This window comes from Orcinus orca, chromosome 7 (genome assembly GCF_937001465.1).
Source record: "Orcinus orca chromosome 7, mOrcOrc1.1, whole genome shotgun sequence".
NCBI classification, from domain to species: Eukaryota; Metazoa; Chordata; class Mammalia; order Artiodactyla; family Delphinidae; genus Orcinus; species Orcinus orca.
Genome location: NC_064565.1, coordinates 48,762,983 through 48,782,025, shown reverse-complemented (window position 1 = coordinate 48,782,025; position 19,043 = coordinate 48,762,983). Strand labels below are relative to the sequence as shown.

Below are 19,043 nucleotides of genomic sequence, written 5' to 3'. Positions count from 1 at the left end.
CTTCTACTGCACAGCAGAATGAATCAGCCATACATATACATGTATCCCCTCCCTTTTGGATTTCCCTCCCATTTAGGACACCACAGTGCATTAGAGTTCCCTGTGGTATACAGTATGTTTCCAACAGTTGTCTGTTTTATACATAGTATCAATAGTGTATATGTGTCAATCCCAATCTCCCTATTTTAAATTCTTATTATAATTTATCTGGGTAAAAAATGTCAAACATGCTATGCATATACATATAACCTATAAATAGATGTGACTCAGAAATATTTACTTGAAATGAATAATCTAAAAATACCTTTTACTGCCACATATACCCATGGATAATTATATGCACAGACATTCACTTATTAAAAACAATTGCTGACAGTTATTGAATGCTAGGTATTCAGAACTTTATATGCATTATCCCATTTAATCTTCCCAGTTATACCTTCATACTACTCATGAGGAAACTGGAAGTTCACTGAAGTTACATAATTTATAAGGTCATAGCTAATAAGGTTCAGATACAGTTTTTAAACCCAGATGACATCTATTATCAAGTGTCTTGCTGATACAATGTAATCTCTTTCTTTATTTCTTCAAGGTCTAAGTTTACACTCTTCAATCCCAATGCATACATATACATATATATATTATATATATATATATTTTAAGTGCTTACTGTATGCCAGACTTTGTTTTTTCTTTTACTTTTTATTTTGAAATAATTTTAGACTTAAAAAACAGTTAAAAAGCAAATATATAGTGTTCACCTATATTTTTTACCCAGCTTTCCCTAATGTTATTAATTTATATAACCATAGTACAATTATTAAAATTAAAAAATCAGAAAATTTACATTGGTACAATGCTATTAACCATAAACTACATATCTTTTATGAATTTTACCAGTTTTTCCATTAATGTCCTTCTTCTGTTCCAAAATCCAATCTGATCCCACATTATTTAGTTGTTGTATCTCCTTAGTCTTCAACCTATGGCAGTTCCTCAGTCTTTCCTTTTCTTTCATGACCTTGATACTTGATGAATACTAGTCAATTATTTTGTATATGGTCTCTCAGTTTGGGTTTGTCTGATGTTTTCTCATGATTCAACGGAGGTTATATGTTATTGGGAAGAATACCACAGAGGTGATATGCTCTTCTAAGCACATCAGAAGATACAGGATATCAATATGTTTTATTATTGGTGATATAGTTTCTCCACTGTGGTGTTTGCCCTTTTTAATTAGTAAATATCTTAAAGGAGATACTTTGAGACTATGCAAATACCTTGTTTCTACTCAGACTTTCACCTACTGCTTTTAGCATCCTTTGGTGTACATGTATTTTAAACTTTCTCCTTTGAATAGTTCTTACAATATGGCAAGCCAATGATTGTTTTGTGAATTATTCACTGTTACAAAGGCATTGCCTTCCTACCTTTTAACTTTCAAGTTGGTGGCTAGGATTCTTTCCAGAGTTAAGCTTAACAGGGAACAATAGTAAATAAAATCTGAATTCAATAATATTTAACTTAAAAAGAAAAACTTGAAAAGCCAATCCTTGTTAATGCAAGCATAAAACAATCTTCATTCTAGAGTAGCAAAGGCTAGAGTGGATTTGTAAAATTTCTTTAAAATGAAAAGAAAGGTATCTATAAGATGAACATGGAATAGTTGACCAAATTTTGAGTTACTAGAACTAAGAGATACCTATTAAAACATGAGAAAAAAAGTTTTAACTTAAGGCCAGTGTAACAAAAGTACTTTATGTATGAGAGGAATACTGGCTAGAAATATATATCTAAGATTAAAATAGTTGAAATAAAAGAATATATGAATAATGTATATAATAGAACTTCTAAGGAAAATGGCTGCATAAGCCTGTTTTTTTAAAAAAGAGGTAAACTTTCCCCACTTAAATGAACAGCAAGAACAACCAGAATAAATGAGAAAACTGCACTTTTACTGAAACTGAAAAAGGCCCCCAACCTCATACTACTAGCTCTAGTTCTACTCTTTTGTACTGCCAGGTTTCAATTTTATTTTACCTTTAAACAGTGTTATAACAAAGGAACTATTTGTGCCTTATTTCTATAGAATAGAGTCTTAAAAGTAGATTGGTAGGGCTTCCCTGGTGGCGCAGTTGTTGAGAGTCCGCCTGCCGATGCAGGGGACGCGGGTTTGTGCCCCGGTCTGCGAAGATCCCACGTGCCGCGGAGCGGCTGGGCCCGTGAGCCATGCATGGCCGCTGAGCCTGCGCATCCGGAGCCTGTGCTCCGCAACGGGAGAGGCCACAACAATGAGAGTCCCACGTACCGCAAAAAAAAAAAAAAAAAATTGAGATATAATTCACATATAACATTATATTAGTTTCAGGTGTACAACATAATGATTCGATATTTGTGTGTATTGTGAAATGAACACCACAAAAAGTTAATATCCATCACCACACAGTTACAAATTGTTTTCCTTGTGATGAAAACTTTTAAGATCTACTCTCTTAGCAACTTTCAAATGTACAATAAAGTATTATTAACAATGGTCACCATGCGGCCCATTACATCCTATGACTTACTTGTTTTATAATTGGAAGTTTGTACCTTTTGACTCCTTCATCCATTTCCGTTCTAGATTTTTAATATCAACATAAACTATTACAATAAGACCAATGTAAGATTGTACCCAAAATAGCTAAGCAAATTAATACAGATGCTTAGAAGTGGTTAAGTCATTATAAATGGATCATACTACAGACATTTTGAGACCATAGTTCAGACTAGACTCTAGTATAAACTCTAAAATGTATTTGTCTATTTTGGGCAGGACTCACTGTATTGGGGATTACCAGGTCAGATTCATGGATGTTTAAGACCTACAACTATATTGGTATCTGGATTTAGAAGACAGGGTTACGGTTCACTCAGACGTGGTTGTATCTTCTTGATTCATTAAGATAATATGGGTATTATGATGTAAGTGAATAGACCATGAGATGATTTAAGAAGAATAAGAAGTTAATATGCTAATTTTCCTAAAGTTATGGCAACACACAGTTTTATCAAGTTACTGTATTCAAATGACTATTATTATTTTTGTGTGTATGTGTGTGTGTGTGTGTGTGTGTGGTATGCGGGCCTCTCACTGCTGTGGCCTCTCCCGTTGCGGAGCACAGGCTCTGGACACGCGGGCTCAGCGGCCATGGCTCACGGGCCCAGCCGCTCTGCGGCATGTGGGATCTTCCTGGACCAGGGCACGAACCCGCGTCCCCTGCATCGGCAGGCGGACTCTCAACCACTGCGCCACCAGGGAAGCCCTATTATTTTTTTATATAAGAATATTCTGCAAGTCTATTAGAAGAAAATTTGGTATACTTAACATTAAACTTATTTCATAAACTGGTATTTTAAATTGTATTATTTTTATTTATTTCATATTTTATCTCTCTGAAGAACATGTATTTCTAAACTTATTTCATATTTTAAAAAAGTATTCCTAAAAGTTTGACTTATTTTAAATATGTTTAATTCTTTTGCTTAATTCCACTATTTAATACTGTAAATTAACATTTGTCTCCCTCCCATAGATATGGAGTCTGGAGAACGGTTACCGTCCTCAACAGCCTCCTCTGCTACACCAACTTCATCTTCTATACCTTCTGTGGCTTCATCAGTTTCAAAAGGCGGCCTTTCCACTGGAGCTGCTTCACTTAGCTCTACAATCAACCCATGTGGTGAATACCCTTTATTAACTCAATTTTAGAATGCCATCCTTTTACTAATTTGCATTCATAGTGTTTTATTGAACTCTGAATCAAATGTTCTCATTACATCTGTTGATCTGTTGGACAATGGCTAGGTTAAACATTTAGTCTCTGCTTTTTCTGTATTTTATCAGCACACTGGAGTAGCACTGCTTATTCCATGTTTTCTATGATTTTTAGAAGCTTTGAGAGTTTCATTTTAATATCTTCCTTTGACCATTTTAATTAATAAATTAATACATGCAAACTCTTTTAAAACAATAGACCCATGAGGGAGTGAAGAAATATAAAGGAATCCTTGATGGTAAGATAAGGTCCCAATGCCATGGACCATTTGCCCTAAATTTGCTTCCAGTATTCAAAATGACCTTCACCAAACCCCAGCTATCCTAGTTCACAAGATGTATACTAAGGCATATCATTTACCTGATGGAAAATATGTTTAAAGTTTTAAATATTTTGAAAAATATTTTAAGATATTTGACAAATTTTTCTTAAACATGAATGAAGTTTATACTGCTAAAAAGGGAACTTTATTTCAGTAGTGAAAATATCCTCAGTTTTAGTTTTATGTGGAAGGTACTTTTATTTACCCCTCAAAATCACTTTTTGCCCAAACATGTGTTTGGATATTTGGTAGAATACATTCTTTTTTTCAACCTAAACTTGATTAACTTATTCCTTTATCACTAGGAAGATTTTTAATCTTAAATATATTTTATCTTATAGATTATTTCATATGTTTAAACATTAGAACTAAATGAGATTTTACTTTTTAAAAATTAGATTTATAATTTTGGGTAAAAGAAATACATAAATATGGAATGTTTGCTGACAAAATACCCTAGCAAATTGTCAAATATATATTTATTGAATTATTCTGATTTTTTTCCAATCAATGGAATGACAAGGATGTCATTTTGTCATTTTATCAGAACAATTTTCTAACATTTTCTTAGTGATTATAAAATAACTAAAATAAAATACCATTACATTTTAAAAAATAAATAAAATTCCTGTTCTCCCACACCTTGTACAATCTTGGTTAAGGCGTTCATTTAACAACTTCAAACACATTTCCCTTGTGTATAAAATGATGGCTATATATAAAATGATGAATGCCTTTGATGATATGCTGTGTTCAAAAATAGTGATACCATGGTTGGCATTTTACCTTGTTTCTTTGTCTAAATGATTGCACACAGCTGTACTTTTGTAATTATTCTTTCGTGCTTTTTATAACTCTTCTCCTTTCGTTTGTGTCAGCTCCTTTCATTGTGTTCCTCCCATCTGCTATCTTTGTATTTACTTGTGAATTTGTATTTAAAATATATAATATTTCTAGGGAAATGTCCTTTTTTTTTAATGTTGAAGCTTTCACTCCTTGAGTACAGAGCCTTGAGTTTTCTGGACCCTTTGCTACCACCTATTTCTCACTTAGTTTTCTGAATTAGTGACACTTGAATTGCTTATGATTCTGAGTGGTCACCTGTTGGGCGCTATTTTTTGTTCGTGATAGTTGAGAGTTGCAGAAGGGTGGGGTATGCTTAGTTGCTGAATAACATCAGAAATTTCCTTATCTAGAAAGGAATTAGTTTTCGTCATTTATTTGCAAGTAAAATAGGTTGTTGAATTTTTATGTGGAGATACTTAAATTGAATGAAACTATAGTTTATTTCAATGTTTATTCCAAAATATATCACTTATTAACACATTATACTTTTAGTACCTACAGCATGAGTTTTTTTCTTTCTAAGAAAATTATTTTTTGTTTTTAACATTTGCAGTGTTGTGGTTTATGTTTAAAGTAGAGCCTTACAAGGCATGGAGAATGCTCAGTTGTCCTGCATAATTCAGTTTATCATATTTTCCTGTCTTCTCTTATTTGATTCATTGTTTTTGGCCTAGTCGTTGTCTGTAATTTTCTCCTTTTAAAAGTAAAATTATAGAATGATAATGCGCCTAGCCTCTTTATTTTAAACAATTTGAATCTCCTCAATGTTTTTGATGTATAGAAACAACAAAAAAGAATTTTCATATGTAAAATGTCAAAACATCACCAGTTCTTTATTGGTCCCTTTGAGGACATTCTTTTGTTTTAAACAGTTATTTTAATTGGCCTTTCTCTGTCATCTTCATTAATGATATTTCTGTAGGAATTCTTCTGAGTTACAAAGGATTTAATTCAAGCCTACTTTTGAACTTTGAATGATCAACTAATTTCCTTTGAATCAACACCTTGTCAGGGTTTGGGAGTATACATATGTACTGTTACTATTATGATGCTGGTAGAAGATGTGAGACTCCTAGGTCAGAGATTTTATTACTATAGCATAGCAAATAGCATAAACATCATGTTGGCATTGGCTCCCCATGTCTCCCAAGTCCCACAGGGGCAACACGGAGGGGCCCAGTTGAATCTTATACGTATAGTGGAGGTTGTGTCACGGCTTAGGCAACCCACTGCTTTTATAGTAAATGAAAGCAAAGCCGCTCTTTGTCTGGAGGGAAATGTCACCTCATCCATCAAGGTTGCTCACTGCAGTCCTGAGAAATGGCCCAGTTTTAAAGAGTGGTCAAGACCTTGCATTCTTGGCAACAACATGCAGGGACCTTGGAGGACTGTCTCTCATAACACACCTTTAATTTTATTACAGTAACTTGGATAAAAAATAACACTGCAATAAAGATTGATTAATCTAAGGCTCTCTGCATATAGTGGGTCTTGTCGGTCTTAGAAGAGTTATATTTCTTTTCCCTTTAAAGTATAATTTTTAAAAAATAACTTGCCTACTTCTAAATAATTTTGGACAGCTTTCAATAAATATATTGGCATAATAAAACAATTAACTAAAATATTAAAAGATAGGCTCTAAAAAGTATAAAAGTATTAGCCAAGGAAAGCCACAGATACTGAACAAAAGTTAACTAATTAGCTGTTAAGAATAAAAAGAAAACATAGTGGGCTACATGGCTCACATACTAGTGCTAGTGAACATATCAGTTCCTCAGAGAAAAACGAACTTTTCCCTGGCTCTGAGTGGTTTGGGGAATATACCACCAGAACCTTTGTATAAAAGGCCGCATGATACACAATATCCTATATGCCAATTTCATAAGTATTCAGACAGTATTTCACATATTATCTCTGAGTGAAAGCTGAAAGAATACTATTTCAGCATAGTTCCAAAATTAAACTTTACAGAGTGGATTTGTTCGAGATTTGTGGTCATTTGACCTAATACAAACAAAGCATAGAACTTTGAGAAATTTCAGTGATAGTTAAACTGTGCCATAGACCAGTGGTTTTCAATCCATTTTTGAGGTAGAATCCTTCAAACAAAACTTGTAAAATGCTGAATGTATAAAACAGAGAAACTGTTTAAAACTTCTCTCATTAAAGCTGGGGTATGCCTACTTTTCTTTTAAAGTTAGGGACTGAATTACACATGTATCTTATGCGCAGGCTCAGCGGCCATGGCTCACGGGCCCAGCCGCTTTGCGGCATGTGGGATCTTCCCGGGCCGGGGCACGAACCCATGTCCCCTGCATCAGCAGGCGGACACTCAACCACTGCGCCACCAGGGAAGCCCCACACATGTATCTTAATTGCAGGCCTACCTCTGTAGAACTGTGCCAAATCATGGTATATTGAGGAAATCGCAAGTTGATCAGTCAGGCCTCAACTTAGGGTATGTGTCAGTTATGACAATGATTAACTATGAATAGGAACACATGGCAAATACACGTACCAGTCCATAGATCCGCAGTTCTGAGGTGGGTGATGCCATCACAGACCTGGGCTCCTAATTTTATATCCTGTCTTCTGAGGTATGGGACTTTCATGCTCACGTGTCTTACCTCATGGCTTTTAGAAGGCTGATCCACCTACAGCCCTGTTTTCCAGGAAGGAAGAAGGTGGAGTAGAAGAGGGCAAAATTTGTATGCCAGCTTACTTTGACCCCTTTTAAAGAGCTTTCCCAGAAACCCCATCCAGAGATTTCCACTTAGTATCTCTTTTGTCGGAACTATATGAATGGTAATCTCAGCTTCAAGGAAGGCCAGGAAAATTAGTTTTTAGCTGAGCATATTGCCATCCTGAAGAAAATAGAGGTTATTAGCAAGGAATAAGGAGAGAATGGATAGCCAGTATCTGCTATGGCTAAATGGAATAGAGGGACAGGAGATCAAGCTGGGGAGTAGGTTAAGGTCAGATCATTTAGAACTTCATGCACCATGTTTAAGAGTTTAGACAGAATGATGTATTGACTAAAAGCAAGGACTTTGCAATTGAAAGGCCCTGAAATTGAATCTTGGCTTGTCCACTTATTAGCTATGTGAATTTGGGTACTTTACCCCTTTCTGAACTTCGGTACCTCATCTATAAAATAAATATGATACCCATTTTATAACGATAAATGAGCTAATGCCTGACATAGAATAGGTGCCTAGCAAATTGTAACCTTTATTTTTATTCATACTTGATCAAGTGGAAGGATTTTAATGCTTTGACAATGCTAGCATGCTAGCAGCATGTAGAGCATCAGTTTGCAATGAGGATGGGACTAGAGGCAAAGAAGACCATTAGAAGGTACTTAAATTTATCTGGGTGAGAAATGATAAGGGCCAAAATTAAGGAGTTATTGGAGATGGAGAAACAAACAAGGTTCCAGAGATATTTGGGGAGTAGATTCTTATAGGATATAATGACTGGATTTGGGCAAAGGGATGTTGAGAGAGAGATTGAGAGAGAAACCCTGACATGACCTGGATAACTGGGAGAAGGGTGATGTAATGAGAAATGTGGAGGAAGAATACGTTTTAAAGTGTAAAAGGGTCATTTATCTTTTTGCATGTTGCATTTGAATGGACTGTACATCCATGTAAATACTCTTGGTAAATATTAGAGTTGTTGCCAACTTTTGCCAGTTACAATGTTATGACCATCATTATACGTGAATCCTGATGCATATGCATACGGTTTTGAAGATGTCTTCAACTTTACCCGTAGTACCAATTTATTTTCTCATCAGCTGTGTATTATAATTCCTGATGCTTATCATTCATGTTGACACTTGTCATTGCCAGACTTTTTGATTTTTGTCGATGAATATGAAGTAGTGTTCATTAAGGTGCCTTTTAATAAGTTTGTAGCTTTTGGGGTTTTCCTCTCTTTTGAAGTGATTGTTTAGGGCTTTGGTGCATATTTCTATTGGGTTGTGCATCTTTTTCTTATAGATTTGTGAGTTCTTTTTATATTTTGGATGCTGGTCCTTCTTTCAGTTATCTTTGTGGGAGATAGCTTTTCCCACATGGTGTGTCTTATTTTATTCTACATTGTCTTTTGATGAAAAGAACTTCCAATTTTAATGTCGGCAGATTTACCAATATTTTTATTTATGGTTATGCTTTTTGTCTAAGAAATTGTCCTCTACCTCCAAGGTTATGCATATATATTTTTGAGATTTCACTTATCTCTCATTTAATGTTACTTTGAAAAGTATTTGGTTATCAGATACCAGGCCAGTTGTGATAGACTGAATTGCCTTTTTGATTTTGGAACTATCACCAGTTGAGATTGTTGTTTGATGTATCAGTGAGTTCAGCTAGAGATAACATAAACCACTGATGCTATTTTAAGCAAAAAGACTTAATACAAGGAATCAGGTACTTATAAAATTATTGAGGAGCTGACCCCTGACCCCCATGAGTGATTTCAGAGCATTACTGTTGAATTGACCTGCTTAAGGAAATTACCTCTAGTTCAGTCAGGACACCATTGTGCTAACTGGTGGCTCCATGGATCATACCACCTCAGTTGCAATCCTGTGATCAAGAACCACTGACATAACAGGCTCCAGGGCTGTTCTGTGCTGCCTGCTAGATCTGCACCAGCAAAAAGGATACCTCATGTCCTGCCAATAACAGCTTAACTCAGTGCCAAATACATCTGATTGGCAGGATCTAAATTATATCCAGAATCCTGGCTGCAAGAGAGACTGGTAAATATACTTTTTAGCTGTTCAGCTTCTGCATCACAGGAAGGTACACTAAAAGGAGGTTGGGGCACATGTTAAATTATGAGCCAGTTATCTATCCATTTCAGCTCATCTGGTGATAGCCCCCCTGCCATATCTCCCCACCTTTGTATTATAATAAACTCCTGATACCTATACATGAACTTTATTCCACCTTCAGTGGTTCTTTTCTTCTGAAAAAAATAGTATTTCATTAGTACATCTAGTAGCTCATATATAATTACTACAGATCTCTTTTGATATACTATTCTATGTAATAATATAAATTAAACCAAATAAAATAAATGCTTAACTCAAGACTATATGGCTCTTAACTGTCACAAAAGCAAATACCTATCGATTCTTTTTAAAGATTGCAAAAAACTTTTCAAGGACTCCATTCCTCCTATACAGTATCATTAATTTTTCTGTATTTATTGGATCATGTCCATTAGTATAAAAGCATGCTCATAGTATCTCCCATCTTAAAAAATAATACACACCAAAAACCCTTCCCTCTTTCACCCCGAACACTCTTCTGGCAATTACTCTGTTTTCTCCCTTACTTTATAACCAAACTTCTCAAAATACATAGTTGTATGTGCTTTATCCTTTTCCTCATCTTTTATGTATATCTCAGTCCACACCAGTGTCACTTTTCTGTCCTCATCTCACTCAGCCTCTCGGAAGAATTGACACAATTGACCAGTCCTTCCTTCTTAAAAACCTTTTTTAGGGAAGAGTTTGTATCAAATTGATAATATTTCTTCTCTAAAAGTTTGGGAGAATCCACTCTGAAGTCATATGGGCTTGGAAGATTGTTGTTTTTTTGTTTGTTTTAATGTTGTTGTTGAGGATAATAAATCAGGAGTTCAACATTTTTTTTGGCCACGCTTGTGTGGGTTGTGGCATTTTTTTAGTTCCCCATCCAGGGATTGAACCCGGGCCCTCGGCAGTGAGACCATGAAGTCCTAACCACTGGACCACCAGGGAATTCCCAGGAGTTCAACTTTTAAAATAGAAGTATAAAACTATTCAGGTTATCTTTTTCTTTGTGAGTGAGCTTTGTTAGTGATGTCTTTCAAGGAATTTGTCCATTTCCTCTAAGTCGTTGAATTTACAGGTACAGAGTTGTTCCAAATAGTACCTTATCCTGGGACTTCCCTGGTGGCGCAATGGTTAAGAATCCGCCTGCCAATGCAGGGGACATCGGTTCGAGCCCTTGTCCGGGAAGATCCCACATGCTGCAGAGCAACTAAGCCTGTGCGCCACAACTACTGAGCCTCCACTGTAGAACCCGTGAGCCACACTACTGAGCCCACGTGCCACAACTACTGAAGTCCGTGCACCTAGAGCCCATGCTCCACAACAAGAGAAGCCACCGCAATGAGAAGCCCACGCACCACAGCAGAGAGGCTCCTGCTCGCCGCAACTAGAGAAAGCCTGCACACAGCAACGAAGACCCAACGCAGCCAAAATATTAATTAATTAATTAATTAATTTTAGAAATAGTACTTTATCCTTTGAATGTCTGTAGGATTTGTAATGATATCTTCTCTTTCATTATTGATATTAACAATTTGTGCTCTTTTTTCCTTTTATTAATCTTTTTGACAAACTAGATTTTGGTTTCATTGATTTTTTTTTTCCGATATTCTGTTTTCTGTTTCATTGATTTCTGCCCTTTATTATTTCCTTCAGTTTTTCCATGGATCGGATTTCCTCATCGTTTCTCCTAATTTCTTGAAGAGAAAACTTAGATCATTTATGTTAGACCTTTCTCCTTTTCTTATATATGCATTTAATGCTATGAATTTCCCTTTTAAATACAACTATAGCCACCTCCCACAAATTTTGATAGTTTTCATTTCATTATCATTCTATAAAAATATTTTCTGTTTTCCTTTGTGAATTCTTCTTTGACTGATGGGTTGTTTAAAAGTCAGTAATTTAACATTTAAATGTTAAATGTTTCAGTTGATGTCCATTTTAGTTTTATTGTGGTCAAAAAACTTACTAATGATATGTGCTCTGTTTTTTGGCTTCCCACTGCCACTTTTGCAGACTGGCCCCCTGTGGGTTGCGACCTCTGTGCCTGTGAAAGTTGTTGGGTCAGCCAACTACATGGCAGAGATGCTTCTCTTTCTCTTTGTGGTTTCCTTGCTCCTAAGATTACCCCTTGATTTCCAGCTGCTCTGCCAGCTTTCGACTCTGTTCTCTGATACTTCAGGCTTTCTAATCATGGTGAATGTATGCACTCAATTAAGGAATACATCAAGTTAAACAGATCTGCTGTGTGTAGCTCCGACTTTCTGTACGTTCTCTCCTGGCTGTGTTGTGGTGCCCCACGCACAGTGTACTTTTAGCTAGGCACTTGGAAAGTTTAATCTCTGAATTTGAGTCTCCTTCTTTCTGTTTGATCACTGCCAAGATTTCCCCTTTAAACTTCCTGATTTCCTGATGTTTTCTTAGCCCTGGAGTCTGACCTCTGGCACCTTTAGTTGATAAGCCTGCTGTTTCATCTTCCACTGTTTTCTGGAGTTATAGCTGTGAGGTTTAGACAGCAGTATCAGACCAGAAAGCCACAAAGTCACACTTCTCACCCCTTCTTGTTACCATTTTTTCCAGATTAAACCTTCCCCTGACTTTTCTCTGCTTTTGGATGCTTTGCAGTATCTTTAGTTTTGTTGTTGTTGTTTTTTGATATTTATTTTTTTATTTGGCTGCACCAGGTCTTAGTTGTGGCATGCGGGATCTTTTAGTTGCTGCATGCGGGCTTTTAGTTGCGGCATGCGGGATCTAGTTCCCTGACCAGGGATTGAACCCCCGGGGTCCCTGCATTGGGGGTGCGGAGTCTTAACCACTGGACCACCAGGAAGTCCCTTGTTGTTGTTTTAAATCACATTTTTAAAATTATTTTCTGTGGATGATTTGTGTGGCCACTTCACTACTACTCTACCATTACCTGAAGTTGTCCCCCGCAAAACGAATCACTTTCTTTTTTAAAAAAATTTTCACCTGAGACTCCAGGGGTGACATGTGATACAATCTAGCCAGTCCAAACATCATATTTCCCACACAACGATGGTTAAGTGATTGGTTAAGGAAGGCACATGAGACTAATCAAAGGCAGAGAGATTCTGTTCTAGGATTTTTACTGGGACTGGTGAGGAAGGATACCCTTTTGTCCCACAAACCTAAAAGGAAGGGCCTATATGAGGAAGTAGAGCCAAGAGACGAAAGAGAAATTAAGTCCCAGTAAGCTTTCAGCCAACCTTCTTTATCTGAAGTGTGCCTTTTCCAAATGCTTTTATGTTATGTGAATCAATACGTTTACCTTTCACTTAGCCATTTTGAGCTGGATGTTTTGTACTTTTCAACCTGATTGATATACCTTCCATGATCGAATCCCAACTTAGGGTCTCAACCATGTTCTCTCTTTGTCTTAGAGGAACTGCGTAAGGCTGATTTTCATGCTTTGTCTCAGGTTAAGTGTCCTGAGACGTTAGAGAAGTCTCCTCTGTTCATAGTGTCTAGGTAATTGCTCTACTATTACCTGTTTTTGCACCTAGTAATTTCCTCCATAGTACTCTTAACAGTTTATAATTATAGATTTGGTGTTGTTTTACTTATTTGTCCCTTCTTCTACATTTAAAAGGCAGGGACCATACGGTTTTTTTTATTGATATGTATCCAGTCAGTGCCTGGCACAAAATATATGCTCAAGAAACAATTGTTGAAGAAAGGGAGGGAAGGAGAGGTGAACTCTCAGGAATAGGACTTGCAAATTAAATGATAAATTTACTCTAATTAATAAGTTTTCTAGGCTGTATTATGCTTTGCTCTGGTAATACCAAATAACTGTGCTGATTTTAGTTAGAGATGGGCATTATAAGCCACAGGGTAAAGAATCTTAAAAGATCAGACCTTACTGACGAGGCATTGAATAAATAAACCCTGAAAATACAAAGTTATTAATTAGAACTTCTTATTTAAAAGATGGAGCTTACGTTTACAGTCAATAGAGAATCGTCAAGAGAATGAGATAGGCTTATTCTTGAGGGTTTGGATATAAAGCCAAAGTTCTAGTCTCTTTGAGTATTTATATTATAGTATGAACTATTATAACAATAATTGTTTTTTAGTTGTCTATATTCTAGATATCTCTAAGTCACAAATAAAGGCCCTGGAATGTTCAACTGTCTAGCTTTTTTTGCCTTTCAGTAGATTTATTTAATGAAGGGTTTGATCACAAGGCACCAGGTATTTTTGAAATATATTTTACCTAACTTAAAAAAAAAAATTATTTATTTATTTATTTATGGCTTCTTTGAGTCTTCGTTGCTGTGCGCAGGCTCTCTCTAGTTGTGGCGAGCAGGGGCTACTCTTCCTTGCGGTGAGTGCACTTCTCATGGCAGTGGCTTCTCTCATTGTAGAACACGGGCTGTAGGAGCACGGGCTTCCGTAGTTGTGGCATGCAGGTTCAGTAGTTGTGGCTCACAGGCTCTAGAGTGCAGGCTCAGTAGTTGTGGTGCGCGGGCTTAGTTGCTTCGTGGTATGTGGGATCTTCCCAGACCAGGACTCAAACCCGTGTCCCTTGCATTGGCAGGCGGATTCTTAACCACTGCACCACTAGGGGAGTCCTTACCTAACTTTCATGAGTAGAACTTCAGAGTTTTAATTAGCATTTTATAGGTAAATTACTAAAGAAAGGTAATGCCTTCAAATCAACTAAGTAATCTTAAAAATGAACTTAGGGTTATGGATAAAATTGTTTCTTCCTCCCCCCAAAAATATGTTGAAGTCTTAATCCCTGGTTCCTCAGAATGTGACCTGTTTGGAAATTGGGTCCTTAAAAGAGGTAATCAAGTTAAAATGAGGTTATTAGGGTGAGCTCTAAACCGAAATGACTGGTATCCTTATTAAAATGGGGGAATTTAGACACAGAGATGTGTACAGAAAGAAGCCCATGTGAAGACATAGGAAAAAATGCCTGAGGTTACCAAAAGTTAGGAGAGAAGGATGGAACAGATCCTTCCTTAGTACCTTCAGAGGGAGCGTGGCCTTGCCCACACCCTGCTTTCAGACTTTTGTAGCTCCAGAACTGAGCCAATAAATTTCTGTTGTTCTAAGTCACCCAGTTTGTGGTACTTTGTTATGGCAGCCCCAGCAAATTAATATATGACTTTTATTTTAATGCACATTTTAATGCACTACCATTTTTGATGATTAGCTGTACTTTGCAGGTTATAAACTAGAGGCTGATTTTGCAATGCTGTAAAAATATGCTGATCGTTTAAAGAACTAGAGAAAAGAGTTTAAAGACATGTTGCAACAAGTTTATGTAGCAATGAAAGGTGTGTTTTTCAAAGTTGGTTTTAGTAATTTTTGTTCATTATGGGAAAACTAAGACTTCTTTATTGAAACATAAGTAAAATAAGATTTTAGAATTAGATTGTTTTCACTGTTATTTTTTATATTTCATTATAAAAATAAAGTACATCTATATTTGAATATATAAAATATAGTGTAATTTTAGTATTTTAATCTGTGAACTCTAAATTCTTTCATTAGATCTAACAAAAATGCTTTTTTACAAAAGAGCAGCTACTCCTATCTTTGAAGAATAGTCATTTGCCTGAAGATTGATACATATTGGCTGAACTGAATCAAAATCTTGTTCACCATGTTCAGTGTTATGTAGAGTAGTAGATTTTGTTCCCAAGGCTACCTAGACTTTTTTTTTTTTTTTTTTTTTTTTTTGGCTGTGTTGGGTCTTTGTTGCTGCGTGCGGGCTTTCTCAAGTTGAGGCGAGCGGGGGCTACTCTTGCTGCGGAGCACAGGCTCTAGGCGCGTGGGCTTCAGTAGTTGTGGCACACGGGCTCAGTAGCTGTGGCTCACCAGCTCTAGAGCGCAGGCTCTGTAGTTGTGGCGCACGGGCTTAGTTGCTTCATGGCATGTGGGATCTTCCCGGACCAGGGCTTGAACCCGTGTCCCCTGCAATGGCAGGCGGATTCTTAACCACTGCGCCACCAGGGAAGCCCTACCTAGACTTTTAATGATTTTTTTTTTTCTAATGAAAAGACTGTTTGAAAGGAAATTAGTAACTTTATATTGAATCCTGGCAGATACTAACTTAACCGAGTGATCAAAGTTAATATCACCAGCACCATATAGCAACATCACAGACCCCAGATATGTTGTGCTGAGGACACATTGGGTACTCTTCCCAATCATGTTTAATTAACCTCTTCTAATCATGAGAAAGCATCAGACAAACCCACGTTGAGATACATTCTACAAACTACCTGACTAGTACTCTTTAATGTATCAAGGTCATGAAAGACAAGACTGAGGAACTGTCACAAATTGGAGAAAATTAAGGAGACACAGTAACTAAATGCAATGTGAGATCCTAGATTGGATCTTAGCACAGGAAAATGACACTAGTGGAAAAACTAATGAGATCTGAATAAATTCTTTATTTTAGTTAATTAATCGGGGTTAACTTCTTGGCTTTGAAAATTATTTTTTATCATATAAGATGTTAACATAGGGGAAGTTGGAACTCTGTACTATTTTTGCAACTCTTGTAAGTCTAAAACAGTCTCAAAGCAAATACTTAAAAATAAAATGAAAGACTTTATTTCCATACCATGCTTTTCTAATGTTAAAATGTAAAGGTTAACTACTAAAAAAGTTATGAGAATAAAGGAATAAAATGAAGATTATTGGGGGGAATATTTTGTCACCATTTGCTATAGAATTCTTTCTGTTTGTTCTTTAATCAAAGTTCAAGTTTGTAGAATTTGTACATTGTGAGTTTCAGAATATTTAAACATTAATATGTTTAAGAATTTTAATATATGGGCCAATAATTTGAGCATTTCTTTAATTTACAGTAATTTCACTTTGTTTATTACACTCGGTTATTACTAGTGTTAAAGTACTCTTGTAACCTATATTTGAATGTGCTACCATTTTTCATGATTAACCATACTTTGCAGGTTGTATACTAGAGGCTGATTTTACAATGCTGTAAAATGTGCTAACAGTTTAAAGAACTAGAGATAAGAGTTAGAAGACATGCTGCAACAAGTTTGTGTAGCAGTGAAAAAGTAAAGGCATTTTTAGCACACAAAAAACAGCATAGGTAGAATTCTGTCATAGTAAGCAGTCTCCTTGATTTTTTTAAAAAGATTAGATGCTTTAGGATACTTATTCCTTATAATCATTTTGTTTTAATTTGCTATTTGGGCTTTTCCTGATTGATAGGAGATTTGTCCACTGGTAGTGTAGGTTCAAGACATTAGTACAGTATTTATATTATTTTATTCTTGTGGGAGGGAAAAACCCTTATTGTGTCGCTACGTGAAGTTCATTAATATTAATAAAGACACTTGCAGTTACCGTGCATTGCTACTGAGACACTGGCATTTTGTGTAACTGCTTTTAATCACTTACATATAGATTGGCTAGTACAATCTGAAAAGCTCTGCTAAAAAGTAGTCAGCTTACTATAACGTAAGTTGAGGATTTAGACATTACAGACATATATTTTCATTATGCAGTACGTGCACATTGTTACCTGTCAGTTAAAATGGAAACTAATAAAAGTTGCATCTATAATATTGAAACTACGCTTGAATGTTAATATCTGTAAAAAAGAATAATTATGATGTTCTAAAACTGTTTTCATTTTATGATGTAATTTATCAGTTTGCAAATGTGTTCTTTGGGCAAAATTGAAGAGTTTTAATCATAACAGTTTTTATTTGGAAGGATCTTCTGATATTAGGTATATTAATGTAGAAAAAAGTTACTTCTCCAAAAGTAGGGCATGCTAACATCCAAATAATTTTATTTTTGTAGTCATAAATCTAATAGAGCTGGTTTGGCTTGTGTTGTCTTTTGTTTCCTATAAGAAGATATTCTACTCTTTTGTTAATACAGAATATGCTTTGTTGTAAATGTAGTTGTAGAGTTCACTGAGTCATCTCCAGTCTGTGATCAAAAATCCCCTTGTGAACAGTGGCTTGAAGTTTCAAGACAGTTGGAGAAGGCGAAGGGCATTGTCCTGGCAGTGAAACCAAAGGGTGTAACTGAAACAGCACCCTCTTGCTGTATAACAAGATTAAAGCTACAACATAGATGTCATTAAATTAGCTTCTAATTACCCAAAGAGCTTTAGTAACATTGTGAATGCTTTTTATAATTGGAACAGAGAAAAAATGTGATATATTGTTATCACTTAAAAATGACTCCTGGTTATTCTAGCTTTTTAAAGGAAGAGAGAAACAAAGAATTGAAAACTACCATTTTAGAGTTATCCACAGCAGGTATTATTATGAAGTATTATCCCTGCAACTGCTAACAGTTTGCTTTATACAGTGTTTTGTACAGAGTAAAAATGATTAAGAAATGATTCTTTCCTTTATAACCTTATACTCTAGTAATGGTATGATGAAAGATTGTGAATAATCATGAATATTCAAAGGAGGTCCAAAACATATCTGTCTGGGAGATTCAGGAATACTTCTTGGGCAATATTTTTTTGAGATGATTATGAAAGGATAGTTAAGGTTATAAAAGGCAAAAGAAGTCAAAGAGCATGTTATATAAGCATGGAGGGTCTGAAGAAGAAGAAATAATGTGACCCAAAATACAACAGTGGGAAACATTCATTAAGCACCTGTTATATTTCAGATTATGCCAGGTATTGGGGATTACCGAGACGAATGAGATTCAGTTTTGCTCTCAGGGAGCTAAAATCCTAGTTTAGAATTCATGTGCATAGAAGTGATAGTTAAAATAGTGGAAGCCCATGAAATGACTGAGGAAGAAAATATAAAGAGGAAAAAAGAGACAGTTGGACAAAATCTTTAAGAATCTTACATTTAGAAAAAAGAAAACCCAGTAAAGTGGACAGTAATATTATGGAAAAATATAGTTAAGAAGAACATCAAAATAATTCCATGACCCAGAGCTTAAGGATAAACATGGGTTTTAATAAGGAAGAGGTAATCAGCAATGCCAGATTTATAGAGACAGGTTAAAAATGAGAAGGGCAAAGATTAATGGAATCTAGTGGTTAGGAAAACTTAAGTTCCTTTACAGACAAAATGGAAGGGAGGCTTGGACTTGGCACAGCTATTAAAGATTCTGAATAGTGAGGAGGAAGTAGACATACAAGTGTAAGAGTTTTCTTTCAAGGTTAACAAGGAGAGATGCCAAGATGGGATTGAGAGGGAAGGAGATAGATAGGGTCAAG

General features: G+C 35.8%; 1 protein-coding gene across 22 annotated transcripts in view; it reads left to right on the top strand.

Moving 5' to 3' along the window:
• The window catches only part of BAZ2B (bromodomain adjacent to zinc finger domain 2B), a 398,760-nt gene that overhangs the window by 260,340 nt on the left and 119,377 nt on the right, over positions 1-19,043 (top strand). For all 22 annotated transcript variants that reach the window (XR_007478277.1, XM_033421795.2, XM_049712004.1 and 19 more), the window contains one exon: positions 3,579-3,725. Coding sequence is in view for 21 of the 22 variants with exons in the window: in XM_033421795.2 (XP_033277686.1) it covers positions 3,581-3,725 (145 nt within the window). In the remaining variant the exon portion in view is untranslated. The remainder of the gene's footprint in view (positions 1-3,578; positions 3,726-19,043) is intronic.